The 11,457-nt window shown below is 40.5% G+C and overlaps 1 protein-coding gene across 2 annotated transcripts in view; it reads right to left on the bottom strand.

Annotated features, from left to right (window-relative positions):
- Positions 1 to 9,367, bottom strand: part of LOC108969329 — a 39,445-nt gene extending 30,078 nt beyond the window's left edge. For both annotated transcript variants that reach the window (XM_018933972.1, XM_018933973.1), the window contains exon 1: positions 4,783 to 9,367. In XM_018933972.1, the coding sequence (XP_018789517.1) occupies positions 4,783 to 8,712 (3,930 nt within the window). In that variant the 5' untranslated portion in view covers positions 8,713 to 9,367. The remainder of the gene's footprint in view (positions 1 to 4,782) is intronic.
- Positions 9,368 to 11,457: the final 2,090 nt, after the last annotated feature.

Raw genomic sequence — 11,457 nt, 5'->3', positions numbered from 1 at the left:
TTTATACCCTGAACAGGGTATATTAATTTTGTCACGAAGTTTGTAACACCCAGAAGAAAGCGTCGGAGACCCTATAAAGTATATATATAAATGATCAGTATGTTGAGCTGATTCGATTTAGCCATGCCCGTCTGCCCGTCTGTCTGTCTGTCCGTCTGTCCGTCTGTCTGTATATATACGAACTAGTCCCTCAGCTTTTAAGATATCGTTTTGAAATTTTGCAAACACCATTTTCTCTTCAAGAAGCTACTCATTTGCCGGAACTGCCGATATCGGACCACTATAACATATAGCTGCCATATAAACTGAACGATCGGAATCAAGTTCTTTTATGGAAAACTTTCACATTTGACAAGACATATTCASGAAATTTGGTATAGATCATTTTCTAAGGCAACAATGTAATCTCCGAAGAAATCGTTCCAATCGAGCTATAGCATATAGCTTCCATACAAACTGAACATATAGTTACTAACATAAATGCACCTGGGAAGGGTATTTAGCTTCGGTGCAACCGAAGTTAACGTTTTTTCTTGTTTTAATCACTCTTGCTGAGCCAAAGGTTCATAGTTTTGATTTATGATTATTTAAATTAATATTAATTAACAATTGGTATATTGATAAGTTTTTTATCTCGCTTTAGTAACAACAAATCAAACTTATGTAGGAAAAAAAGAGAAAAAAATGCTACCACCCGCCTTTTCAGTCTTTCCTTAGAGATTTCACAGATTTCATAAGCCATGCGCGTCATTATATTTTTCATGCATAGCGCACAGCAATAACACTGCCACTTAATCCAACTGACTTATTTGTCAGGCCGTCAGACAGCAAGGCGTTGATGCGCTTGCGATTCGTGAAAGCAACACAGTTGTAAACTAGTTAAGCATAAAAATACGCAAATGGCTATAAAACACATAACCGACTTGTATGCAGGGGCAAAAATTTATAAGCACGCGATTAGCATTTTTTGCAGACTTCCCGAAACGTGGAAGGTAGCGTAATGCGAGTCAAGAGTTTTTTTTTTAATTTTGGCAAAACTTTTTATATTTTTAGCGGCGTCGTGTTTCTTATTTCTTACGCATTATGTGTTTATATAAATATATTCGCTTTTTCATTTTTATTTTTAATTTATTTTATTTTTATTTATTTACTTAAGCATTGGTAATTTTGCACACTAATCACATTCGCTTTCGTTATACTTTAAATTCGGCAGTTTTTATTCAGCGCATACTAAATTTGAATTTTGCTGATTTCCGGTTCAATTTTTTTCCTGCACCATCCGAAACTGCTTAAGCCTCTGCTGTACTTCATTTGTTTTATTGCCGTAATTGAACTTACGTACTTTTACTTCTTTACTCTATTGTTGTTTAATATTTTATAAGTTCAACTTTCCCCTATTTGTTTGGAAAGTGATGCTTATCTGTTGCATACGAATTTAGATGGTTTTTATCTTATGTAATTTTGCATATATTTTTTAAATTTGTTTCTCAACTGTTCAAAATAGTAAGTACTACCATCACCATATATATTATTTGTTTATTTATGCCATGTTGCGTAAAATTGTATAGCCGTTTTGCTTCATTTAATTTTGGCTCAATTATTTAAGTCACAGAGCACACATTTTTTTACTTGGGATTTACTATACATTTTAATACTTTTGATAGCACTTGTTATATATGTAAGCGCTGCGTATAATAGTTAGTTCCGGTAGACGTCGTGCGATATAAATTTAAATCGATAAGAAATAATAATTAGTTTCATGGCAAGTGACAACTCTATTAAAATAAATGTAAAATTCTTCAGCAATACTTTGCTAAAACTTAAAATTTATATTGTGCTGATTTTATGTAGTTGTGGGGCTCTTAACAGCCCATTGCCTTATCCGCATTCATGCTGTAAGACTCGAAATCTTACCAGACGCCATCTGCAGAGCTGTATGGTGGAAACAACTCAACACTTCCGCCTTGACTGTCCCGCATTTGGGAAGTCAAGACTTAAAGACTACAGAGCGCACACCTTCAGACAAACTTCAAAACTTCAAAAACTACATACAAATAAGTATACAGAATACATATTTTGCCTAAATGTCGAAATGGCAGTTTTGTTGATTGTTGTTTTGAAAATCTTGTTCCGGCAGTTGTGGAATTATGCGGAAAAGACGTTCCTTACATAACAAGCAAAGGACTAATCATAAGATTCAATAGGTAAAAATTTGATCTCAAAAGCGATCTCGATCTCGATCTATTGTATAAAAGTCAGTGCAGTGAGTGTTCGACCACAAAATTAATGCATGAAAAATCTTTTGCGAATATGCGAATTATAGAGTTCAATAACAGACCTCCGTCTGAGTTTCTACCCAGTCGAAGTGCTCATAAGATCAGTTATCATCAGAGTCGATTGCAAAACTGTGGTACTTACATACATTAGATGAATGCTGCAGGTACGTTCAATCAGGAAATTAATATATGAAATACTATTTAAGAAAGTATGCAAAGTAGACGTTTCATAAAGTTATAATAGGTTGTCAAAAAAGTCATGCGGTATTTTTATTGAATTTTCAATTGTTCATAAAACTTTTTTTGATGACTCATGCCCAGCTCTTGACCGGTGCTACGGTTGCTACTATGCCGGCCTCTTTCGGCCAATTCAGCGATTTTATCGCAATTTTCGACGACAGGCCTTCCTTAAGTCACGAACGACTTGAAAGAAACGACAATCCATCAAACACGTGTTAGCGCGTGAAATGTGGTTTCCAAAAAGGTATAGCATGACCTGATGCGACGAATATAATTAGAGCCATAAGATCCCGTAAAGTTAGAGTTGATAGCAATAGTAGGAGAACTCCAGACGGGAGTTCGATCAGAAAAATAAAGCATGATGATGAGGTCGCTTAAATGTAAAATAATCAAACTCAAACAATTTTCGATTTTTAGAACCAAGGACACAGTTGAGCTTCCAAAATAATGTACGCCTTACTGAAAACAGTTATTGGGTATAATATTTATGCTTTCTCTAGAAAACTTAAGAACCATCATATGTATATTTATTTTATAAATATATTTACTATACTTTTTCATCCATTATATCATCATCATATTTCTATTATTGTCGTCATAGCTGATCGATGCGCAACTGATTTGCAAGCTCAGTTTCAGCTCTCTTGAAAACAAATTATATGTGACAGCAAAAAAAAGGTCCTTCAATAGACGAGTTCTTGTTTTTGCAGCATTAAAGTGGTATAATCGCTTTCTATTCACAGTTTGTTTTATTATACCAATTTATGTGTTTTCTAGGTATAATTAATTGGTTCAAGAAGTGAAGAAGACAGTGACAAATCCTCAAGGTTAAGAAAGCTATACTTTTAGACCCGAAATGTGCTTATTAAAGCAACAACATTTTTACCACTTTAAAGTGGTATAATCGCTTGCTATTCGACCGACATTTTATTATATCAGTTTATGGTATATGCCAATAATTTATTAATTCGAAAAATGGAAAAGAGTGTGACGCATCTTAATCTTTATTAAAGTAAGGACAATGTTAGAAAAAGAAGAACTCATATTCTTGCTTGAATTTAGTGATTTAAATTGTTAAAAAAAAAAATTGGTTTTATGGTATTAGGCAAGTCTGCTTGACTATTTTATTAAGTTTACTTTGTGAATGTTTAAATATTGTGTTTTTTTTTTACTTTCATCACTGTTTTTTTAATCGTTAATTTTTTTTAATCGATCGCTAAGAAAATAATATAATATTATTATTAAAAATCGATATTTCTACTTTCTAAAAATGTCAGTAAAAAACGGCGGAAAATAATTTTAAMAATTAGTAAGAAGTTTAGAACCCCCTCCATTCCCTCCATTTATATATTTTATGTGTGTATACATTTGTTCATTTTACGAAAAATATTCCCAATCTAACCTCAAAGTTGATCTGAACTAAGATTGATATAGACTGTTCTTTTAATCAACGCTTGACTTCATAAGCGACACTTGAAGAAAGTTTTCTAAACACAAAGAAGCCTTCAATTCTTTGTCGGTGCAGAATTTACAAACGTTTTGGTCATGACGCAATTCACTGGCTGTAAACGCTATGCTTATTGGCGCACCCTGTGCGTTGGTAAGCATCCACATTTGAAGACATTTCAATGACGTTATGCAGACCTGTTGAAAAATATTATCTAAAAGTCGCGTGGTGCGGCATCCAAAACTCCTTCGCTCATGAATTTGTCTTAAAAAAAAACACGCAACCAAGTACAATTAATCGGAAAAAAGATTCGCATTTAGTAAAAGTAGTAAAACTGGCTCGAATGTGCAGGTTGATTTGCATATCTCAAGGTGATAAATAGTTTAACGAGTCTGCGCTTTGAGTGCCCGTTGGCTGAAAATGACGGCTAATTATTTGCTTTGCGGCAAGCAGCTGGTGTGTATGTTAATAGTTGTTGGTGTTAATTGCAGTCAAGAATTTATGGAAATAACGGAGTGCCAACTGTGGGTACACATGCAAAGGAAGGTAAATGATATGGGAGAACTAGAACTTGTTCGCAAGTTGCGGCAAAGTGGTGATGACGAAGTTACTTGGCTTGAACTGCGGCATACATTTTTTTCTAGGTTTAACAATGAACTTAGAAACAACTACTTAACAGCTTCTGATACCATAAAGCATCATTTAAAAGTATATTCTTTGTGCAAATCAATCGAAAGCAGCATTTAAAAATATATTTTCCACCAAATCAATCGAAAGCGTTTGAAAAATCACCAGCGGTTTTCGCACCAAAACACTTACCTTCCTCAAGAGCTTTTTATTGCGTATCAGAATCTCCTCAGCACTGCTGTTTCGTATGAATTGCATTTGTCGCTCGCGTTCACGCATGCGCTGCCGCAGCCACTGCTGTTCCTGCTGTTGCTGCTGGCGCGCAGCGTAGCGCTCACGCTCCCGCGCATGCTGTCGCTCCACCTCGAGCGCATATTTATCTTTTGCACCACTTTTTTCCGCGCAGTAATGACGCGCGTCACAATTACAAAAGTCATTAGTAGCCACAACGCTTTTACTTTTATTGCCGGCTGCCGCTTTGCAATCATCATTATTACTTTCACTATCGCCACTCGGCGTATGCACGCTGGCGTGCACTTCGATGCGTGACACGCAATGATCATCATCCGTTTGCGCACCACCACCGCACTCATAGTAAGAACAATTGTCATCATCACAACTAGTGAGACTGCAGCAACAATGCTCGTTGTCATCGCTACTCGGTTCGCTGTGTTCAACTGGCGCGCTGCCTCCTAATTTGCTCTTTTTGTGTGCTGCATTCCCAGCCCCCTCTAAAGTTACATCAGCGTCTTGCTGGAAATATGTGTTATTCCAGAAGACGCCGTCAATGGGACCGTTGCTGCCAATGCTTTGACGGTTTGTTGCTTGCTGTTCGCGCTCATCGCCGCACGCAACGCAGCTAACCTCACTGAAGGTGCCCATTGAGGGCGTCGGTGAGAAGACGCATGCACGCAGCGTATCGCTCTGTGTGCCGCGGCTACTCTTAGTAGCGCCTGAGATATGATTGTAAAAAATACCCGCTTTGCGCATGTGCTCTAAACTGCAATAGTAGTCGGTATCCTCGGATTCATCTGCTCGCTCATCTAACTGATTTTTTGCCACCGCGTTGGCATTACGGTTCGCGTGGCGACAATTACATTTGCCCTCACTACTCGAAGCGCTACTCGAAATTGTTGTGTAGGAGCTGCCAGATGTTGACGCCTTGCTGGCGCTAGTGAGTGCGGAGGCTTCTGAATTCAGCGAGCATCCCGAGGTTTGCGAAGTGTATGAGCACATCGATATGGATGAGGCGCGCGCTGGATTGACGCCCACGCCGCCACTGTTAGTGGAACTGCGCACGAAAATCTTTACACTATGTTTATCGTTGTCACCGATAGCGCTGTGTTTACCGTTGTTACTTGCATGCTGTTGACGCGCGCTGGCCGCCTTTGATGAGACGCGCAGCGGTGGCGATGGCGGCACCATTAACGAGTCCAAATCGCAGGTATTTTGTTGCTCGTGCAACCAAGTATCATCGATTTTTATTGTTGTAGCACATAACGGTTTGCGTTCACTACCGTTCAGTTTGTTGCCACCACAACTGTGATTGCTATTGTTGTTGCTGCTGCTGCAGCAACTCGTGTTATTGTAAATGCGCTGTTCGTTGATTTTGAGGTCATTTTCGATGTTGCACTGTTTGGTGTGGTTGGCGGCATGGCTGGCGCTTGCGGCCACAGTCCGGTTAGACAACTTATCAGCGGCGCCCACTTTGTTGCACATGTTGTTTTTCGCCACGGCCGCGGTTAATAGCTCATCCGTCGTGGCCTTCGTTAAATTTTTTTTTGCGAAATTTTGCAAATCGTTTGGATCGCCACCGGGCGCTTTGCCGACGCGTATCTTAATTTGCCCCTCCTTCTGTAAGTCACCATCCAGTTCTTTCAGTTTTGGCACTGGCACAGTGGTGGTTAGGTGCAGCTTGTGTTGCATTACTGTTGTGTCAGCGCCAGTTTGGTGCAGCAGTATTTTCACACAGTCCGCGCATTTCTCAATATTCTTCATGTTGTTCTCTATTGTTTTGCGCTCCTTAATATCGGTGGATGAGGAGACGCCAGAGTCAGAGCAGCAGCTTTCGAGCGATAGGCGCTTGCGCGTATTCAACTCCTCATCGGATTGCTGTGGCGTGCTCGTGCTGCTGCTGCCGCCAGCTGTCTTACTCGCCACCGCCGACATGGGGCAGTTGGTGAAGGTGCAGTTCTTGTAGCCACATGTGCGTCGGCTGGCGTCGTGCGTAGGCTTCGCAGCTGCCTCCTTCGTTGGCTTGTGTAACGCGTTGCATTTCGTTTCACGTATTTCGTGCGCGCTTTCCTCCAAAGTTCTGTCATTATTATCAGCTTTTGACTCATTGAGCTGATTAATTATCAGCAGCGGCTGGCGTTTCTTGCGTATATGCACGCGCTCCATTTTGATCTTTTGAAAATTTGTCGCAACATGCTGGCGCGTCTGCTTGGACAGGTGCTTATCGATTTTATCAAGCTCATCGCAACTATCGGACTTATGCATATTATCGCGTTCAGGTTTATCTGTCGCTTCCAATGCGTGCGATTTACTGGCGCGCAGTTTGATTTTCTCACCCGCGCAGTGCATGCGAAACTCGTCGGTAACCTGTCGCTGCAGCTGATGTGTGCGCGCCTGCTCATGATCGAACATTTGGCGTATGCGCCGTTGCAGTTGCTCATTTGCCTCATTGTAAAGTAGCGCGGAGCTGGTGGAGAGTCGTTGTTGTTGTGTTTGTTGCTGTTGTGGTTGTGGTTGTATTTGTTGTTTTTGTGTTTGTTGCTCCTGCGTTTGTTGTTTTTGTGCTAGTTGCTGTTGTGGTTGTTGCTGTAGCGCTTCACTAATGGGCTTCGGTATGCGCGACACTTGTTGCCGTTGTTCAGGTGATGAGCGCGGTAGACGCACTGCATCAGCGGTAACGTGCGCTTTATGATCTTCACTTGCGTTGTTGTTACTTTCCAGCATGCAATCATAGCAGTCACCAGGCGCGCTTGAGTTACTTAAACGATTCACACGCTCGTCAATGCGCGGCAACATATCGCGCGCGCGCATGCGCATATTGGGTTCCTTTATAGGCGTTGGCGCCGCGCGTAATGGTTGTGCCACTGTAGTGGTTTGCGTTGCATTACTTGATTGCGGCGGTGCTGGCGCGCGGTGCTGTTTTGTTGAACGCCGCTGTTCCGGTCGTTTAGCTTGCTCGAAGAGACGATTAATTTGCGTTACAGCTGCCGGTATTGGCTTGCCGCCGGACTGCTGTGAAGCGGTGGCCGCTGTAGCGTGTTTTTCACCAGCAACTACATTCACAGTTGCGTTTTGCTGTTGTTGAGGCTCGCAATCCGTTTTTTCAATACGCGCTATGCGATCGGCGCGCGACTTAATACCAGCGCGCGCAATATCGCGGCGTATATCACAAGTGGAGATGCGCGCCCGATAATTCCAACTGTGCGATTTCTCGCAATCAGGATATACCGTAGAGGCGCCATCATCTAAATCTTCATCTGAGGAAGTTGAAGACAGCGTGGCAGATTCACAGGAGGAGTTGCAACACGACTGTACATCCACGTAATCTTGATCGTCAACAGAGTGCGCAGCTTTGTTCACGCTAGTAGTGGCATGTGTTGGCGCTTGCTGTGTGTGCAATTTCGGAGCAGTGGCAGTGCACGCCAGCTTTTGTTGTTGCGCATGTTGAGCTTTTGCTTGTGGCATTTGATGCTGCAAAAACTGCCATGACTCAATGGTGGGCGGCGGCATTGGTTGCTTGGCGCGCTCTGACATTTTGCTCTTAAGCGGTGTGGCGCGTTGCGGTGCATTGAGCGCGCCCACATTTGTTTTACTTTGATGGTTTGTGTTAGCTTTGGCGCCAACGAACTGACTGTGACTACTGTCAATAGCCTCCTTGTAGCCTGGATATTTGACACCTACAGCCATAAGCGCGTGACGCTTTTGTTGCGCCGTTGCAGCGGTGGGCCGCGGCATGCGCACTTCCTTGCACTGTTGTACATAGTTCACCTTGAGCAATTCCATTTGCGGTATTTCGGCGCTGGACATGCGCGAGTCCAGCGTGCTATCCAATGCCATGCTGGCGAGCGTCTCGCAGGATGGCTTGCGCTGCAATTTGTTGTGTGGCATTTTTATTGCTTTGCACTAGTTTCTTGCACTTTGATACTCATTAACTGGCGAAGGTAATTTACATATTTATTTTCTCGTTTCGCAAAGTGTTGCAATTAATTGATTATTTTCATTGTATGGCAATTACACTTTGCACTTTGGCATGCGCGTGCGCGGCGCCGCATTCAAATACACTTCGTACACTATTTCGCTTTTCTATGTTATTTTTTATCGATTTCGTTTTCGTATTGGCTGATTTTTTTTCTTTGTCGTAGAGTCGTAATATTTTTGCTTATCACTTTCAACACAATAAACAAGTAATACGTTTATTTCAATATTTTCACAATTTTATAAAACCCAATGAGACGGTTTGAAATTTGGTTCGGCTTAAAGGTAATCAATAATAGAAACCAAGCATCATTGAACCACAAAACTTAACGCTAATAGCATTCACACTTTTTTTTTGTTTTTAGGATTTATTTATTTCATTTTATTAATTTTTTTWTCGAACACTGCGTAGGCACTATTGCCCATTGTTGTTGGCACATTCATCACGTCTAGTTTACAATTGATTTGTTTTCATTGCTACCAATAATTGTTGGTTTTGTTAGTTGTGTACAACACTCTTTAGTTTCAACAATAACCAACACCATTTCAACCGTTCAGCGTTGTTAACTCGTCAATGTTTCGGCTTATACTGTTTGCTGCACTAAGCCGAGTTTGTGGTCAACAGCAACAATCGGTATGAAGTGATGGAGTAAGCGAACAAACGGTTCGCATGTGTTTGATCGAACATGTTCGAAGTATGATGGAGCGCAAACAGAGCATTCTTGTATCTCTGGTTCGATTGTATTCAGAAGGAGTTGCCAAAGATTGTGTAAAGCATTGATTGCATGAAGCTTTGTTTTCATAAAAAATATATTCTCTAGTTATTTCTGTTCATTTTCTTTTTTTCTTTTTGTGGTTTTCGCTAGTTGGCACTGAGAGCGCATGGTTCTAGTTTTATTCGTCGCGTCGGGTCATGCTATACCTTTTAGGAAAGCTCATTTCACGCGCTAACACGTGCTTGATTGACTGTCGTTCGTGAGTTATAGCGTCGCAAACATGGAGCAAAATAAAAAGAAAATACGGCATATTTTACAGTACTACTATGATAAAGGCAAAAATGCATCTCAAGCCGCCAAAAAAATTTGTGCAGTTTATGGACCCGATACAGTTTCCATTTCCACCACACAACGATGATTTCAACGTTTTCGTTCTGGTGTAGAGGTGGTCGAAGTTGCGCTCAGCTCCGGAAGGCCTGTCGTCGAAAATTGCGATAAAATCGCTGAATTGATCGAAAGAGACCGGCATAGTAGCAACGGTCAAGAGCTGGGCAGGAGTCATCAAAAAATTTTTATGAACAATTGAAATTTCCATAAAAATACCATTACCTAATATCAAGTAGACTTTTCAGTTCTCTTCTTTTTATACTCTCGCAACAAAGTTGCTAAAGAGAGTATTATAGTTTTGTTCACATAACGGTTGTTCGTAAGTCCTAAAACTAAAAGAGTCAGATATAGGGTTATATATACCAAAATGATCAGGGTGACGAGTAGAGTTGAAATCCGGATGTCTGTCTGTCCGTCTGTCCGTCCGTCTGTCTGTCCATCCGTCCCTCCGTGCAAGCTGTGACTTGAGTAAAAATTGAGATATAATGATGAAACTTGGTACACGTATTTCCTGGCTCCATARRAAGGTTAAGTTCGAAGATGGGCAAAATCGGCAGACTGCCACGCCCACAAAATGGCGAAAATCTATAAAGTGTCATAACTAAGCCATAAATAAAGATATTAAAATGAAATTTGGCACAAAGGAGGGGCATATTTGGACGTAATTTTTTTGGAAATGTGGTAGTGGCCCCGCCCCTTATTAAGTTTTTTGTACATATCTCGGAAACTACTCTAGTTATGTTAACCAAACTCTACAGAGTTGTTTCATTCAGGCATCTCCATATACAGTTCAAAAATGGAAGAAATCGGATAATAAACACGCGCACCTCCCATACAAAGGTTATGTTGAAAATCACTAAAAGTGCGTTAACCGACTAACAAAAAACGTCAGAAACACTAAATTTTACGGAAAAAATATCAGAAAGAAGCTGCACCTAGGCTTTCTTTAAAAATTGAAAATGGGTCACGCCCACTTATGGACCAAAAACCATATCTCAGGAAGTACTCTACCGATTTCAATGAAATTCGGTAAAAATAGTTTCTTAATACCCTGATGACATGTTCGAAATATAGGTGAAATCGGTTCACAACCACGCCTTCATCCAATATAACGCTATTTTGAACTCCATCTGATGCCTTCTTTGTATAATATATACATTAAGAACCAATGATGATAGCTTTACACAAATACGGTATTTGATGCGAGAGTATAAAAAGTTCGGTGACACCCGAACTTTGCCCTTCCTTACTTGTTTCCTCTTGCAGTTCATGCCAAGTCGGCTTATCAATTCTAATATAGTGGTAAAGCTCTAGTCTAACCTAATGTTTTATTAAACTTTTCTGTATTCAATTCTTTCTTATCTTTATATCGGGTGATTTTTTAAGAGCTTGATAACTTTTTTAAAAAAAAAAACGCATAAAATTTGCAAAATCTCATCGGTTCTTTATTTGAAACGTTAGATTGGTTCATGACATTTACTTTTTGAAGATAATTTCATTTAAATGTTGACCGCGGCTGCGTCTTAGGTGGTCCATTCGGAAAGTCCAATTTTGG

This window comes from Bactrocera latifrons, unplaced genomic scaffold, assembly GCF_001853355.1.
Source record: "Bactrocera latifrons isolate USDA-ARS-PBARC rearing strain unplaced genomic scaffold, ASM185335v1 scaffold_249, whole genome shotgun sequence".
Taxonomy (NCBI): domain Eukaryota; kingdom Metazoa; phylum Arthropoda; class Insecta; order Diptera; family Tephritidae; genus Bactrocera; species Bactrocera latifrons.
The sequence above is the reverse complement of the archived record's forward strand: the minus strand, read 5'-3'. Positions and strand labels throughout refer to the sequence as shown.